This window comes from Danio rerio, chromosome 10, assembly GCF_049306965.1.
Source record: "Danio rerio strain Tuebingen ecotype United States chromosome 10, GRCz12tu, whole genome shotgun sequence".
NCBI classification, from domain to species: domain Eukaryota; kingdom Metazoa; phylum Chordata; class Actinopteri; order Cypriniformes; family Danionidae; genus Danio; species Danio rerio.
The window spans coordinates 7,605,076-7,623,477 of NC_133185.1; the positions used below are offsets into that span (position 1 = coordinate 7,605,076).

At 38.9% G+C, this 18,402-nt stretch overlaps 1 protein-coding gene across 11 annotated transcripts in view; it reads left to right on the forward strand.

Annotated features, from left to right (window-relative positions):
* Positions 1-18,402, forward strand: part of psd3l (pleckstrin and Sec7 domain containing 3, like) — a 243,279-nt gene that overhangs the window by 99,859 nt on the left and 125,018 nt on the right. For all 11 annotated transcript variants that reach the window (XR_012386108.1, XR_012386110.1, XR_012386111.1 and 8 more), the window contains one exon: positions 11,723-11,914. Coding sequence is in view for 7 of the 11 variants with exons in the window: in XM_068223894.2 (XP_068079995.1) it covers positions 11,723-11,914 (192 nt within the window). In the remaining 4 variants the exon portion in view is untranslated. The remainder of the gene's footprint in view (positions 1-11,722; positions 11,915-18,402) is intronic.

The window sequence follows — 18,402 nt, forward strand, 5'->3', positions numbered from 1 at the left end:
TTTTCAGGGTCTTTGCTATGAGAATTACTATTTAATACCGTATACCGCGAAACCGTCAAACCGTGGTATTGTTTTAGACGATTATCATACCGTAAAAAATTCATACCGTTACAACCCTAGTATTCAGTCAGCATATCTGTAATGTATTGAGGTCCTAGGCCATTTAGTGATTTATAGACAAGCAGTAATACTTTAAAATTTATTCTGAATGTAACTGGGAGCCAGTGTAAAGACCTGAGGACAGGTGTGATGTGCTCTGATTTTCTGGTTCTGGTCAGAATTCTGGCAGCAGCGTTCTGGATGAACTGTCTGACTGTCTTTTTGGGAAGGCCAGTGAGGAGTCCATTACAGTAATCCACCCTGCTGCTGATAAAAGCATGAACAAGTCTTCACTGGAGACAAAGCATCTAATTCTTGCAACGTTTTTGACATGATAGTATGCTGATTTAGTCACTGCTTTGACATGGCTACTGAATTCAGATCTGACTCCAGAGTCACACCAAGGTTCTTGACCTTATTTGTTTACTTTTTGACCCTTACTGTGCATTCACACCAAAGGTGGTGAGAGCGTCAAAGGTCGCTCTGGCCTCCCTGGCGAGAATGATGTCTGCCTTTAGCTCCAGCGACGAGAGCGTCAAAATTCGCTACATTGATCTCATATTTAAAGGGGCAGAATATCATTTACATTCCTGCATAAAAACGTTCTTTCTAGCGTAAAAATGTTGCACACTTTTTATCAAATTCATTAAACAATAGAAGATCAAGTTGCATTTGGTGTGGCTTTGCTCCACTTTATTATCCAATGTGTCCATATGTCTGAAATATCCTGAAGCAGCAATATTGTTTTATATTTTCACTGTTTTGAGAAAAAAAACATATATAACATTACTGCACATCAGTAACTCGCCAGTAACTTTTTTAATGTATGTTCCTGTAAGAAAACATTGTAAATAATTGGAAATTCAGTGACCGCAATAATCAAACCATGGGGAACAACTGTGGTCGGAACCAAAGTTCACAGTTACTGTGCTCTCTGGACTCCTCTCAAGCGGTGGACTTCTACATTCTGATTGGTTGCCGCCGAGCCGCGTCATAGCGCATTACCGTAAAGTTGACTTGATTTCAACTCTCCTCGACACCCACACCGGCAAAATGGCGCTGCTCTTCGTCGCCTAGAAAATGAATGACGTCCGGCTACTTTGACACTCTTTCTGTTTTTGGTGTGAACGTACAGTCGGAGCCAAGGTACGCATTTACCTTCAACTACCTGCCAACTTTTTTGTAAAATAATAATAATATAAAGGGTGTAAATTGCCTGGTACCTCAGGCAAAGAGCATAGAATGACCAAGAGCCGACACTCTAGTGTAATTTGGGAAACAGCCACTAGAGGGTGTGGCGGCCATTTTGGAATGAAAACTCCAATAGAACAACAGCATATTATAAGTCTGTAAAAAAACAATTAAAAGTGCTGATGATTATGATAACAAATGTTGTATTGTCGTCTTTCAGTTTGTATCTTGGCTTTAATGTGCTTTTAAAATAAATTAATAAAAAACAACGCAGCTTGTCAGCTTGCCATCGCGACAGTAATGAGATCCAATGGACAGTCGCTCGCTTTCACTCCAAAATGGCGGAATCCGGGGCTGCTGCTGGGCGCTGCTGTTGCAATGGAACGTTCTATTGAGTGTCGCCTCTTGGTCATTCTAAGCTCTTTGCCTCAGGTAAACAAGAAACTAGATAAGACACAGGTAATGAAGATAATCAGTAACCATGGAAACAGATACGCAGTTGAGAACAAAGCATATCAAAACAAAACATCATTCTGGATTAAACATTTTCAAATATATATATATATATATATATATATATATATATATATATATATATATATATATATAAATATGTGTAATCAATTTTAATTAGCCTTTATAACAGAATAACAAAACTCAACTTACTAAAACACTTAGCGCACTTATATTTTTTTTAAATATAATGAACATATATAGGGTAAGTTCAAAATAGGAAATTAGTATTAATTGTTAATGTTTTAAATTCAAAGCCACACGTGTAAATTTTTTAAGTTGAGCAGCTGAAAATGTTTGTACTATGCAACTCATAGAGGTGCTGACAATTAAAAATGCAAAAATTCAATTATAGCGGGTTGATTAATAATAGTGACATCCGTGGCGCAGTGGGTGGTACGATCATCTCACTGCTAGAAGATCACTGGTTCGAGCCCCGGCAGGGTCAGTTGGCATTTCTGTGTGGAGTTTGAATGTTCTCCCTGGTTTCATGTGGGTTTCCTCCAGCTGCTTTTTTTCCCCTGACAGTCCTAATACATGTAGTATAAGTGAATTGAATGAGCTACATTGGCCATAGTGTATGAGTGTGAAAAGTGTGCATAAGTGTTTCCTAGTGTTGGGTTGCAGCTGGAAGGGTCTCCGCTGTGTAAAACATATTCTGGATAAGTTAGCGGTTCATTCCGCTGTGGCGACCCCAGATGAATAAAGGGACTAAGCCGAACAGAAAAGGAATGAATGATCAGTAATAACTGTTACGTTTGTTTTAAATGTCGTTTTCACATATTAAAGAGTAATTACAGTAATTCTGTTGAGCATAGAGTGAAAACTACTAATAAATCGCAAATTAAAAGTGGATTAGACCACAAATAAAGATGCAACCCAATTCTGAGTTTGTCTAGTGTAATGTGTGGCAGCTCAAGTCTCATCATAATTAACATTGAAATGGTCCTACAATAACAGTTTGCCCTGCAGGGATGCTGAATCCTCTTTCTGCAAATGTTTGACTATAAGCAATTTGCATTTCTTAACTAAACGCTAAAGAGGTCCGACAAATCCTGAACGCTGTTAATTAGAGAATGGGGCCGGTTGGTGCTTGTATTGATTATAATCTTGTTTAAAAATGAAGTACCAGTAGGATGCGATGCTGAACTCTCAGTGGTGTTAAGTAGTTGCCAGTGTGTCACAATACACTGTTTATATTAGTTTTTTAACATCCCTGTGTATATACACTCACTGGCCACTTTATTAGGTACACCTTACCAGTACCAGGTTGGACTCCTTTTTGCATTCAGAACTGCCTTAATTCTTCATGGCATAGATTCAACAAGGTACTGGAAATGTTCCTCAGAGATTTTGCTCCATATTGACATGATAGCATCACGCAGTTGCTGCGGATTGGCTGCACATCCATAATGCAAATCTCCCTTCCCACCACATCCTAAAGGTGCTCTATTAGATTGAGTTCTGGTGACTGTGGAGGCCATCTGAGTACAGTGAACTCATTGTCATGTTCAAGAAATCAGTCTGAAATGATTCACGCTTAATGACATGGCCTATTATCCTGTTGACAGTAGCCTGAAAAGATGGGTACACTGTGGTCATAAAGGGATGGACATGGTCAGAAACAATACTCATGTTGGCTGTGGCATTGACACGATGCTCAATTGGTACTAATGGGCCCAAAGTGTGCAAAGAAAATATCCCCCACATCATTACGTCCCCACCAGCAGCCTGAACCGTTGGTACAAGGCAGAATGAGTCCATGCTTTCGTGTTGCTGATGCCAAATTCTGATCCTACTATCCAAATGTCACAGCAGAAATCGAGACTCATCAGACCAGGCAACGCTTTTCCCAATCTTTTATTGTCCAATTTTGGTGAGCCTGTGTGAATTGTAGTCTCAGTTTCCTGTTCTTAGCTGACAGGAGTGGCACCCGGTGTGTTCTTCTGCTGCTGTAGCCCATCCACCTCAAGGTTGGATGTGTTGTGCATTCAGAGATGCTCTTCTGGAGACCTCGTTGTAATAAGTGGTTATTTAAGTTACTGTTGCCTTTCTATCAGCTTGCCTCGAACCAGTCTGGGCATTCTCCTCTGACCTCTGGCATCAACAAGGCATTTGTGCCCACAGAACTGCCGCTTACTGGATATTTTCTCTTTTTCGAACCATTCTCTGAAAACCCTAGAGATGGCCATGCGTGAAAATCTCTGTAGATAAGCAGTTTCTGAAATACTCAGACCAGCACGTCTGGCATCAACAACCATGCCACGTTCAAAGCCACTTAAATCATCTTTCTTTCCCATTCTGATGCTCAGTTTGAGCAAATCATCTTGACTATGTCTACATGCCTTAATGGACTGAGTTGCTGCCATGTGATTGGCTGATTAGAAATTTGCGTTAACAAGCAGCTGAACAGGTGTACCTGATAAAGTGGCCTGTAAATGTGATGCATTTGCAGTGATTTTTTCATTAAATCTTTAGTATTAGAACAGGAAATTTGACAATCAAATAATACAGTCTGATTTGTCTGCTGCTGTTTATTACTACACAATATTAAACAAACATCAATACTGATGAAAAAGAAAGAAACAAAAATGTTTACTGAAAAAAACCCCCCAAAAGCATTGTTTACTTATTGAAGGCTGTGTACATTTAATCTAACGAACAGTATTTACACCATGTCCTAATAACACGTGACATGACAAGATTCCAGCGACAAGCAATTTGTCTGTCTGCACCAAACACGACATGACATGAAATAAACATTTAAATACTATCCACTCCACTCCTAACAACATGTTAAAGGCTTTAATCTATATGATACAAATGAACCTTTTTAACAGTATTAATAGGCTTACGAGGGACTGATGTTGTTGCTTCGAACTTTTAATTTTTTTTTTCCAAAAATCATTAATATTCTCTTTTTAATTTATCCAAAGCTTAGTTTTCAACAGAACATGGTTCTGTTGGCTAGTTCTTGACAACAAATGGCTCTCTAGGCTAGTTTTTAACAACAGATGGTGCTCTAGGCTAGTTTTTAGCAGCATATGATGCTCTACGCTAGTTTCTAACAGCAGATGGCACTCTAGGCTAGTTTTCAGCAACAGGTGGTACTCTAGGCTAGTTTAACAGTTAAAGGCGCTCTAGGCAAGTGTTTAACAGCAGATAGCATGGCTTGTTTTTAACAAAACATGGCTCTGTAGACTAGTTTTTAACAGCAGATGGCGCTCTAGGCTAGTTTTTAACAGCAAATAGTTCCCCAGGCTAGTTTTCAACAGCAGATGATGCTCTAGACTAATTTTAAACAGTAGATGCTGCTCTAGGCTAGTTTTTTAACAGCAAATGGTTTTCTAGGTTAGTTTTAAACAACAGAGGGCACTCTATGCTAGTTTCTAACAGCAGATGGTCCTCTACGCTGGTTTTTAATAGCAGATGGTGCTCTAGGCTAGTTTTAAACAGTAGATGGTGCTCTAGGTTAGTTTTGAACAACAGAGGGCACTCTATGCTAGTTTCTAACAGCAGATGGTCCTCTACGCTGGTTTTTAATAGCAGATGGTGCTCTAGGCTAGTTTTAAACAGTAGATGGTGCTCTAGGTTAGTTTTGAACAACAGAGGGCACTCTATGCTAGTTTCTAACAGCAGATGGTGCTCTACGCTGGTTTTTAATAGAAGATGGTGCTCTAGGCTAGTTTTAAACAGTAGATGGTGCTCTAGGCTTGTTTCTAACAGCAAATGGCGCTCTAGGTTAGTTTTGAACAATAGAGGGCACTCTATGCTATTTTCTAACAGCCGATGGTGCTCTATGCTAGTTTTCAACAACAGAGGTCACTCTATGCTTGTTTTCTAACAGCAGATGGTGCTCTAGGCTAGTTTTTAATAGCAGATGGTGCTCTAGGCTAGTTTTGAACACTAGATGGTGCTCTAGGCAAGTTTTTAATAGCAGATGGTGCTCTAGGCTAGTTTTGAACACTAGATGGTGCTCTAGGCAAGTTTTTAACTGCAAACGGCGCTTTTGGCTAGTTTTGAACAACAGAGGGCACTCTATGCTTGTTTCTAACAGTAGATGGTGCTCTATGCTAGTTTTTAATAGCAGATGGTGCTCTAGGCTAGTTTTGAACACGAGATGGTGCTCTAGGCTAGTTTTTAACAGCAAACGGCGCTTTTGGCTAGTTTTGAACAACAGAGGGCACTCTATGCTTGTTTCTAACAGCAGATGTGCTCTACGCTAGTTTTTAATAGAAGATGGTGCTCTAGTCTAGTTTTTAACAGCAGATGACACTGGGCTAGATTTTAAAATCTAAATAAAATTAATTTTTAAAACTGATTCAAGAAAGTATAGTGATGCATAATAATCATCTCAGAGTCTATGCTTAACTATGTTCTTTGCCACAACTATAGTTTACTATAGTATGGTAGAAGAGAAGCTGGGATTTGAGACTATACGGGAAAGCCACAGACCCTAGTTTGCCCTAAATTCAGGCTTTTGTGCTCTGTGAAGCTTAATTAGTTTGTTTGAGGGTTTTAATATGGTTGAAGCAAAACTTAGTGGGAAAACAGTGGATAGATTGAATGAAATGAGAGGCATTTCTCCTCATATTGACTTTCCAATTAGGACAATTTACTTTGGAGATTTTCTGAATTGGTGAAACACAAATACCAAAATCTGATATTGACAGTAAATAAGTAAAGACTCTTGTCCAAATAAAAGTGGAAGAGAAGAATGTGCTGTTGCACAACTGCTAGGGAGCTGACCCAGTTTCATCTACAGCATATCATGAATGTCTCTTCCCTTTTGTTGTCATTTGTTCAAGCCCTCAACAGATGGCACTGTTAAACTGTGATGAAGTGCGCGTGAAGGCCTAAAGAAACCAAAACTATTAATGCAGTAAATATGGGTATAATCATATACAAACAAGGTCTTTTATTTTACAAACCATCCTCAATGAGCTATTTAATAAAGTTTTCATGGCCCTTCAGCTACATTCAGATTTCTCAATACACACTGAGAAGCAAGTGTGTTTTTCAATCCTCAGCACTCCTCATCTGATCTCAGTGTCACGTCTCTGTTCAGATCTCAGGTGAAGCATTTTGAGACAGATCATAAACTTCTTCAGGTTCTCTCTTTTATTGCACAGCTAATGTTTATGCCTTCAGTGGCTGTCGGCTCTGAAATGTTGCCAGAACCAGAATAAAACAGATTGGACTCTGAGATCTTGGATGATGTCATTGATGTGGGAGGACAGCGGGTGATGATTGTTACATTTGTTTCTGATGTAGTTTTGGACTTCGTCTCTGTTGGCAAAGGCCTGTGGTGACATTGGTCTTCTGTAATGTCAGCTTGTCAATTTGGACTTTAAATGTTGGGCAGTTTAATATCTGGACACTGAGATTTCAAGTGTCTGTTTCTGCTCCCAGCAGACGCAATAGTCAGGACATTTCTTAATGTCTTTGGACCCTATCATACACCCGGTGCAATAAGGTGCAAGACCTGTACAGTATGCCGCGATTTATGACTATTTTCTGACTAGCAAAACCCTAATTTTCATGTTCAGTGCCACATTGCTTAAATAGCAAATCCATTTGCGCCACTTTGTGGACACATAAATTGACAACTGAATGGCATATATGACCCTTTCACTGTAAGAAATATTTTGATAATAAATGCTATATTTTTTTGTTAAAATTAGAATGAATCAAATTTTAATTATGCCACTCAAACCCAATACAAAGAATTTGAAATGGAAAGCATGGAGTTTGGAAAAGACTAAAATAAATACAAAAAACTATTTCATACAGGGTGTCCGCGGGGTCTTAAATTTTTTTTAAAGTTGATAAATCAATGATGGGAAATGAAGGCCCTTCAAAGGTATTGAAAAGTCTTAATCCTGTTTTTACGGGGTCTTAAATTTCGCTGTCCAAAGTGTTTGACTCTAAAAAAGCATAAATATAATTATTTTTTCCCGATTCTCTGGTTCGGGCTGGATGTGTCCGGCCAATCTCCTCTGTTCGGGTGATGTCAAGTAATTTGCGACAGACGCGGGAAGATGATGTGACACTTTCCACATGTAGCGAAACCATAGAGCAGGGTTGTCCAACTGGCAGCCCGTGAGGCAATTTGTTCCGGTCCTCCAAATAGGGTGACCAAGACATCAAAAATAAATTGAGTTCAGTCAAAAAGCCTAGTTCAGAGCCTGAGTCTAGACTTAAAGCCTGAGTCACCTGACATTAAAGGGCACCTAGGTTACCCCTTTTAATATAATATGTGTTTTGCCTCTCCAGAATGTGTCTGTAAAGTTTCAGCTTAAAACACCCATCAGATTTTTCATTATACTTTTTACAAGATCCTATTTTATGCATTTTTCCACCAGGGGGTTGTTTTGTCGTACTGCGGCTTTAAGGCTAGTCCTCCCCGTCTACCGTTTCTACGTGCCTTTCTGCGTGCCTTAATTTCCTCCCTGCGTTAGACAACAGACAGACTTAAAGTAAAAAGATCTCACGTAGCGTTTGTGAGAAAAACTACAGTAAGAACTTTACTGAGTACTTTTAGAACTTTAAGAGTATTTGTTGTGCAGTTGCATGGATGAGTCACACACAATGTTGTTACAAAGTTCACGCGCGCGCACACACAGATACGTGCACACACACGTACACCGCAGCAGACACACACACACACACACACACACACACACACACACACACACACACACACACACACACACACACACACACACAGAGCATTTAGCTTTGCACTCTGTTTGCATGCATATGTGACAGGATACAGGTTAATCTCCACTGCTGTATGGATATCTGTTATGTTAATGAACAAATTAAACCTGATTTAACGTCCAAAAACCGGGATTGAAGCGTATTCTTTCATAATTGTTTTGACATGCGACTGTGCTGATGAAGTAAATCTGAGGTAAATCGCTGTACTTCATTACACACTTGCACTGTTTTAAAACATATTCAATATGTGAAACTTACTCTTCTTGATCACATTTGATAATGATTGATGATCCTAGTGAACTGAACAGACCTTTTATTCCTGGTTATTTGCGCACGTCTGGTCTTGTTGACATGCAAATGCACGTGACTACCGGGATTTGTTAATACGCGCAGCTGTCAATCAATTCGGTCGGTGGGGAGACCGCACTCCTTAGTCAAGTTGCGGTCGGTCTGAAAACCGCTCCAATTGGTCCACCGTTTTATGTTGTTAAGTTGAAAAAAATTACTGGGTGTGTTTATTTTACCCCAACCGCCATGTCTATACACTATTTCTACACATATGTCTGTCCAAACAGCTTGAAAAGTAGATTTTTCACCATAGGTGCCCTTTAAGCGAGTAAGTGGCGCGAGCAGCCATACACATTTGGATACTTAATCGTGAAGTCTTCTCAACGCCGCGTTTCTGTTGCACGGAATGAAACTGCTGCAACTAAACAAAGTTATGCCACCGGTGTGCTAGTTAGAAGTTCCGAGCATATAGCTAATTTAAGGCTAATAAGCACGCACACTGGATTACTATAGCAGTGGGCCGTTCACATATCGCGTCTTTTCCGCGCGCAAGTTCGTTATTTCCAATGTAAGAATGTATGCCAATATGTGCGCTCAAGCTGAGCGATGCGCTCGCACCTTCCAGATGCACCGAGTAGAAAAGATCTTACAGCATAGCGGTGAGAGTTGTGTGTGGCTTACAGTTCAATGTAAACAAAAGATACGTTAGACCAATTATTAATAAAAAGATTATGTATGTATGAACGCAGATGATAACAAACGATCATTTAAATACTTCTCTAATATGAAGCTTAACTTTAAATTAGACGTGATAACCGTGAAACCATGATTATTGTTCAGACTCTAATCGTACAACCAAAATCTAGAATTGTTGTATCCCTAATTGATATGCAGTTCAAAACATAACATATGAATGTGTCTGAATGTAGAAGAAGCCTACTTCAGCAACACACTGCTTTTGTTGTGCTTTGAAATGCATTTAATGTTTGTAAAAGAAAGCCACATTGTACAATGCAGTAACGTTATGTAGTTTTTAAAATAGAACATAATAACATTTAAATGTAGAAACATAGAACGTAGGTGTCTTAAGGAGCAAAAATACATCATATGGGCTCTTATATGCTGTTGTGTTATCATTCATATTGCAAGTCATATCTCTCCAGCCCCTCATTTGGCATACTTTTCATGAACTGGCCCTCATGACAAGCTAATTGAATAGCCCTGCCATCGAGCAAAACAGATGGCAAAATGGGATAATGCAAGTTTGCGTACTCCTGGTTGGAGAAAGACGAGTTTAAACAGTGGCTGAAGCCTGTTACTGAAAAAAAACCACATAATTTATTCTTTTTAAGCTTTGTTTCTTCCGAGCTTATCTGAGTTCTGTTGCATGATTGTGCTCCATTCATTTATTTAACTACAACTGTTTATCAGCAACTGTTTATTAAGTTAAAGGTTTGATACTGATTAGAACTTGAAGTGGCGACGAGATCTTCAAATATTCCGAGAAGGTCTTTAAAAAGTCTTAAAAATGTATTGAAATTTCCTTTAGGATTCCTGTATATAACCTATCATAAGACTCTAAAATGTAACTAGAACCTAAAGTTCATTGATAAACTTTGATGTTGGCTTGAGAAAGCCAACGTGACTGCGCTAGAACTGGGAATGGCAGTTGGCAGGAAGCACGGCGGCGGTTGCTAAGTGGTTGCTAGGCAGTTGCTAAAACAATTATGGCATAGTTAGGTAGTTGCTAAGCAGTTGCTAAATGGCAATGCTCGTGTACATGTTTGATCAAATGCTAATACTTAGTAGGCATTTCTAGCATATGTTATTGCATTTAGATGATCATTCATAGCATATAGCTAATCGTTATTAGCACTTGGCTTCCATTATCATTGTTACCATGCATAGTTCACAGGAAGTCCCATTTGCTAGCACGAGTCAAACAAGCCAATGCCCAGGTCCCTACGATGTTCTGATGTAGAGATATTGCTATTTTTAAATGGTTGCTAGGTTATACTGTTTTATTGCTATGGGGACATTTGACAGGTTAGTGATGATACATCAAAGCTTCTTGGCAATATGAGTGATCTTAATCAACTCCGATGTTTCTGACAGTCTTTATGAGTGTCAAAAACTGGACTTGAACATTATGTATTCCTGGTGTTGGGTTGCGGCTGGAAGGGCATTCGCTGTGTAAAACAAATGCTGGATAAGTTGGTGGTTCATTCCGTTGTGGCGACCCCTGATTAATAAAGGCACTAAGGGAATGAACATTATGTAAAAATGGCTTGCCGTATTTTTTTGAAAATACAATGCTTAATAAGTGTGAAAGTGATACATGCAAAAATGGCTTGCCATATCAGTAAAAATATGGAGTTTAAGCCAAAAATGGCTTGCCATATTTTGAGAAAAATAATGCTTAAAAATTATTTATTGGAAAACTAAAAGTCTGATAAACCTTAAAGATATAGCAACAAAATCTAACGCATCTAAATACAGCTTTAGGCCAAATTTGGGGCTTGTATAATTTTTTTATATGCTCAGATTATAAAAATGTAATATTTAACATTTTTTATTAAAAAAACAATAAGTCTTATAGGCATGAGGAGATATAGCAACAATCTTGAATGTAGAAAGCACATTTTGACCACATTTGGGCCTTTTGGCATGAACGGCCTAGGAGGAGATACGTTTGTTTTCAAGGACAGAGTAGCATAACAGTATGTTGGCTTTCTCAAGCCAACATAATAATAAGCGACATTCCAAAGATGTTGTTAGTTTTTGCACTGAATACAATACACACTGCTGTCAGATTAGTTTAGCAGTTCCTGTTACAAACATTACTCAATGTTTACATCTGTGTTTACATATTTTAATGAACAGTCTTGTGTGGTTGTGTGTTGTGCAGCAGCGATGCGGGGCTGAAGGACGTGCTGTCGGACTGGGACTCAGACATGGATGTTGTGGAATGTCTTAAGGACACAGATGTTCTCCACAATGGCAGCCGGAGTGATCAGGAAGCTGCCCGACGTCTGGCCAGACGGCTCTACCACCTGGAGGGCTTCCGACGCTCGGATGTCGCCAAACATCTGGGCAAGAAGTGAGTGCATTTAGCCACAAATTCAGTTCTGAGTTTCCCGCTTCTCAATGGTAATCGCACCATGCATGCACACTAAGGGCACACTTTGCTATCTGAACCGTGACCAGACTCGTTTCCCAGATCGTTTGAGAAGTCTGAGTGCTCTGAAATGTTCTCAGGCACGGTTCAATTGGCCGGCCCTGGCCTGGATGAAAGAGGTGTGCCAGAGAGGTTCACTTGGGCTTTGTCAAACAGATGTATCCGTTTTCCTCCTGTAAACATCCACAATTGTCACCAGCGACTGCAATGTATCTGCTTGCGTCAGCATTCCTTGAGTTTTACATTTGAAATAATGAGGTATATTATGCACAGACATCCCAAGTCTCCCTGAGGCGCCGCCACCGCCTCCTCCCCTACCTGTTTTACTACTCAAGCCAGCAGCACTTCAGTTTAGCAATGCCTTGTTGAGCACGTGTATTACTATTACGGTAATTTCGTCATCCGTTTTACTCAGAATAAAGAAAATACCACATCATATCATTTATTCCTTTTCCTGCAAAGGAATTCCTTTTCCTGTTTCATTATTTATTTATTTACAAAAGTTTGTTGTTTTCAGAGTAGGTTTGTCCTTGCTTTTAGGGCCTACTTACACTATGATATCCGTATCGTGCCCAGGCCCGTTTCCCGGATCGTTTGAGAAGTGTGAGTGCGCTGAATTGGGCTCAAGCACGCTTCTGAGCGCGGTTCACTTGGGCTTTGGCGCAGTACGCTTGTGTGTGAGTGCAAACTGAACTGAAGCTGAAAGCGAGACGTGACTTTTAAGGGACTGTGTCATATGGATTTATTAATCATTCTTACTGTTCAGTAAACGCAAACTGCCGTAGTTTATTAAAGACGCAAACCCCTCACTTCACGACAGCTGCGTGCCTTCAGCAGACCTCCTCATTCCTGCAGCATGAGGGCTTTATGATTGTTTATGAGCGCCAAAAGTGGCGGATCTGTTCTGCGAAATATCAGACTGCGTGTCTCCGCATCCCTAAGGACTGTTTGGTGAAATATTTGACGGCATATCAAACGACTGAAACGATATAACTAGAGAAATCTCCACTGTGCTGCTGAGTGAGAGAGCGCTTCTCACTGAACATCACAGCAGCGATGACGTAAGCGTGCAGAAGCCCGTTTGTGGTGTGAGCGCGGGCCGTCGGGGGAGACGGGAGGGGGGACAAGCGTGGCAACTGTACCTAGTGTGAGTACGGCCTTAGTGTATTTTCATATATTTATTCAGCATAAACATACTCTTTAGAAATAACTGAAGTGCGTTTTAATTTGTCCTAGTCTTACTACAGTACAATGCCATTCTGATTGCATTTTTATGATGTGGTTAAACCGGAGAAAGTGGACGAAAAACCAAAGTAGACCGTTTAACTGCTGCCTATTAGAAACGAAGTCTTCACAGCCATCTTATAATGTACCATTTCCTATTTACACTAGTATGGGATGCTGAAATGAAATGAAATGAAATGCTGATGGCTTGACCACATTCCTCTTCTTACAAACGAACAGAAAGAGAAACCATTCAGAAACATCTTAAAAGAGTCGCGTTTGTATGGGTTTAGCTGTGTCCTCTTCATTTTCTGTGTCTGATTCAAGCTCAAACTGATATGGCCTCACTGACATGACTCACAGTCTATGGCAAGCCGTTTTAGCATTTAAACTTTTGTTCTGTCAAAACAATCCCTTGACGGATGGAAAAATGAAAGCACATCAGCATTGAGGAAAAATCAGATGCTTAACACATAATCTGTAAAATATTGACTTATATTAAAATGTAGCAAGAGTTTTGTGATAAAACTACAGTGCTTTATTAATTAAATCCTTATTTTCCACAGAGTGAAACAAATCATCACCGCAAAGTTGTGTAGCGGATAGACAGTAGAAGAATAATACACTTCATATAGGCTATTTTTGTTGAATTTTGTTTAATATATTTTGTATCATAATTTTCATGTGTTTTTTGTTTGTAAGTTATCTAAAAAAAAAAAGAAAGAAGAAGAACGAATTACATTTGAGGTGAATTGCTTCAAAACAAGGTTTGCTGTATGCTTTAGCTCCAAAACTCATTTGTTAAATGACATTTTAATACGAATAAAATAAAATTGAAATATTCCAAATATTGTTTTTATAGTTAATGACAAAATCCTAAATTATGAAGTAATTTGACCACAATGATGCAGAACAGGCATAACAAAATTCGCAGCACTGAACTTTTTTTCTGATTGAGAATGATTAAGGATGAGGGAAACTTGTAGTGAGAACGAAGATGTTCACCGCATGTCTGGCCATGAAGTGCGATTTTTAAATTGAAGGCATATTTTTGCCAGTGTGTCACAATTGATTAAAACACCTTAATATTTAATAGAAAGTAGTTGAAGTTTGCATAACCAATGATTGATCTCATCCATGCAAGACCCATTCATACTTAAATATCATGCAATCTGTTTTAAGATTACCTGACCCACGGATTAACGGCAGCACCTTGCACACTCAAAAAAAAAAATTGTTGAATGAACACGATTTAATCGTGGCACCCTTTATGCATCTTTATGCATGCCCTTTATAATCCAATCAAGTAAACCTGAACTGCTTTGAACATGTTGTATGAACACAAAGCACATTTGTAGATAAAACATGGTTTCAATATGTCAGTCTAACTTCTTTGCAACTAATTGACTCAAAATGTTTGTATTGTGTTATTCTAATTAAAATGATTCTAATTTACTCAATGTAACACTAAAGCTTTACTTTAACAAAATTATGTCTTGTTAAATCAGCTAGTTCTTGTTCAATATTGTTGTTTAAATTCATTCATTTATTCATTTTCTTGTCGGCTTAGTCCCTTTATTAATCCGGGGTCACCACAGCGGAATGAACCGCCAACTTATCCAGCATGTTTTTTACGCAGCAGATGCCCTTCCAGCCGCAACCCTTCTGGGAAACATTCACACACACACTCATACACTACAGACAATTTAGCCTTCCCAATTCACCTGTACCACATGTCTTTGGACTGTGGGGGAAACCGGAGCACCTGGAGGAAACCCACGCGAAGGCAGGGAGAACATGCAAACTCCACACAGAAACGCCAACTGAGCTGAGGTTCGAACCAGCGAACCTTCTTGCTGTGAGGCGAACGTTCTACCCACTGCGCCACTGCCTCGTCCTGTTGTTTAAATGACATTTTTAAAATTACAGTACTATGAAGCAAGATTTAAAATTAAGTAATTCAACACAAAAAGGACAGAAAACATGTTATATATATATATATATATATATATATATATATATATTTCTTTTATTATAGCCTTTAGCAGGCATCAATCACATTTAAACAAATTTCTTCTTTAATATTCTAATACAAAATGTTATATAATATCCAAAATTGTAATATGTAATATAAAATGTATAAGAAACATTTAGCCAACAAAATAACCTTGGCTCTTAAGAAAACTGATCCCCAAGCAATACCTGTAGGACGTTAACATCATTTTTCTACCAATTGAGTTTAAACAGCTTTCTTCACTTTGGTACTCCTATTCAAAATGTAAAAGTATAAAATGTATAGGAAACATATAGCCAACAACACAACATGCATAACATTAAAGCTCTTGGGAAAACCAATTCCCAAACTGTGCCGAAAACGCACGGTGATACTTCTTCTTGTTGTTTTCGTATGGTGACATCCAAACGCACTACCGCCACCTACTGATATGCGCGAAGTGACTCTCCAGAGTGAGAGTTGTCGATTTGAAGCGTCTCAGTCTCATTGATTCAATATGTTCTGATCAAATTCATTTGATTATTTCTTGATTCAGTTTTAAAGAACATGAATTAATCATTTAACATACGTAAACTTGATTTGTTCTTTATATGACAAATTTTTATTTTGTAAATCCAATAGTTGATTTTTTTTGAGTGCATAATTTATCTTTTAAATGTCCATGCCTTATCGGTTATCTATTAGGTCTATCAATTAAAGACTTCTCAATAATTAATCAATAATTGAGTAATTGTTAAAATCCCTATTAGGTATCTTTTATTTATTATTATTTTTCTTTTAGGAATTGGGTAGGTTTATGACATAATAATGCAGAATATTATGCACTTTGATTAACAAACAGCCAATGCTTTAATAATAGGCATCATAATAAGTTCCTGGATTATAGTGAGTGTTACCAAAACTCATAACAAGACCTTCACCAACCTAGAATTCTATAGTCCCAAGTTTACTTCATATCTAAACTGTCTTAACAGTGTACACTACAGTACCTGACAAAAGTATTGTCGTCGATCCCAGTTCTAAGAGCAACAAATAATAACTTGACTTCTAGTTGATTGTTTTGGAAAAGTGGCAGAAGGTAGATTTTCTAAAGAATCATTGGTTGAACTGCATCCCAATCATCACAAATACTGCAGAAGACCTATCAGAACCCACATGGACCTAAAATTCTCAAGAAATCAGTCAAGATGCTAAAGGAAAAATCATGGTTTGGGGTTACATTCACTATGGGGTCGTGGGAAGGATCTGGAGAGTGGATGGCAACATCAACAGCCTGAGGTATCAAGACATTTGTGCTGCCCATTATATCACCAACCTCAGGAGAAGGAAAATTCCTCAGCAGGATAGCGGTCCTTGTCTTACTTCAGCCTCCATATCAACGTTTCTGAAAGCAAAGGTCAAGGTGCTCCTGGATTGGCCAGCACAATCACCAGACATAAACGTTATTGAGCATGTCTGGGATAAAATGGAGGAGGCTTTGAAGATGAACCCAAAGAATCTTGATGAACTCTGGGAGTCCTGCAAAAATGCTTTGTTTGCCATTCCAGATGATTCTAAACTGTAAATTTTTTTTGTTGACAAGACTTTTGTCTATGCAAAGTCAGACCTTACTGTCCTAATTAAATAATTAAAAATCACGGCATGATCATATTTAATTTGGGTAAAATTATCATAATTTAGAAGCATTTATCTTTCATATAAGCCATTTCTGATACCAAATGATCAGCTAGAAGTCAAGTTATTATTTGTTGTTCCTACAACTAGGATAGGCGATTAGACTTCTGACAAAACGGTTGGATTATTCTTTAAAGCCATGTTGAAAATGCCATATAATTAGATTTGACTTGACTAATTGACATTAATTTTTAAGTTGTAATTTGGAAACCTAATTACACTTAAAATCTTACACATTCTCGACTTTCACACACTTTCTTTCACCACTTTAATCAGTATTATCTTATTGTACATCTCAAAGATCTTGTTCCTATAACCTGTTCCTAATGCCATTTATGCACTGCATATAGCCTGTATATAAGCATTTAAAACAGCAGCTCAATTGAAGCAGCTTTGACTGTGGTGAACTGTACTCTCAGTGCTTTCCCAGATATGTTTCTTTGTCTCTGTCGGAAGCAATCAGATCTGTGTGTGACCTTAGGTCAGTGGCTGTACTGGAGCAGTTAAGCACCCTCGTTCCCCTCAAAGAACCACCCTCAGCCTTCAAGTTCAACCCTCACATTTACATACACACTGGAAATAAAGATTTGAACATCCATATTCATAAGCACTCTCAGTGCCAGACGCAGTACTCCAGAGGAGAGCATCATTACTCCAGTGTGCTTTGTAGCACCACCTCCACAGCCCTGCACTCATCCTGTCTCACTCTCCTGCTGTCTGAAACCAACACTGTCCACAGATTTACACTTATCCTGTCTCACTCTCCTGCTGTCTGAAACCAACACTGTTCACAGATTTACACTTATCCTGTCTCACTCTCCTGCTGTTTGACGACCAAAACTTTTCACAGATTTACACTCATCCTGTCTCACTCTCCTGCTGTCTGAAACCAACACTGTTCACAGATTTACACTTATCCTGTCTCACTCTCCTGCTGTTTGACGACCAAAACTTTTCACAGATTTACACTCATCCTGTCTCACTCTCCTGCTGTTTGACGACCAACACTGTTCACAGATTTATACTTATCCTGTCTCACTCTCCTGCTGTCTGAAACCAACACTGTTCACAGATTTACACTTATCCTGTCTCACTCTCCTGCTGTTTGACGACCAAAACTTTTCACAGATTTACACTCATCCTGTCTCACTCTCCTGCTGTTTGACGACCAACACTGTTCACAGATTTATCCTCATCCTGTCTCACTCTCCTGCTGTCTGAAACCAACACTGTTCACAGATTTACACTTATCCTGTCTCACTCTCCTGCTGTTTGACGACCAAAACTGTTCACAGATTTACACTTATCCTGTCTCACTCTCCTGCTGTTTGACGACCAACACTGTTCACAGATTTACACTCATCCTGTCTCACTCTCCTGCTGTTTGACGACCAAAACTGTTCACAGATTTACACTCATCCTGTCTCACTCTCCTGCTGTTTGACGACCAAAACTGTTCACAGATTTACACTTATCCTGTTTCACTCTCCTGCTGTTT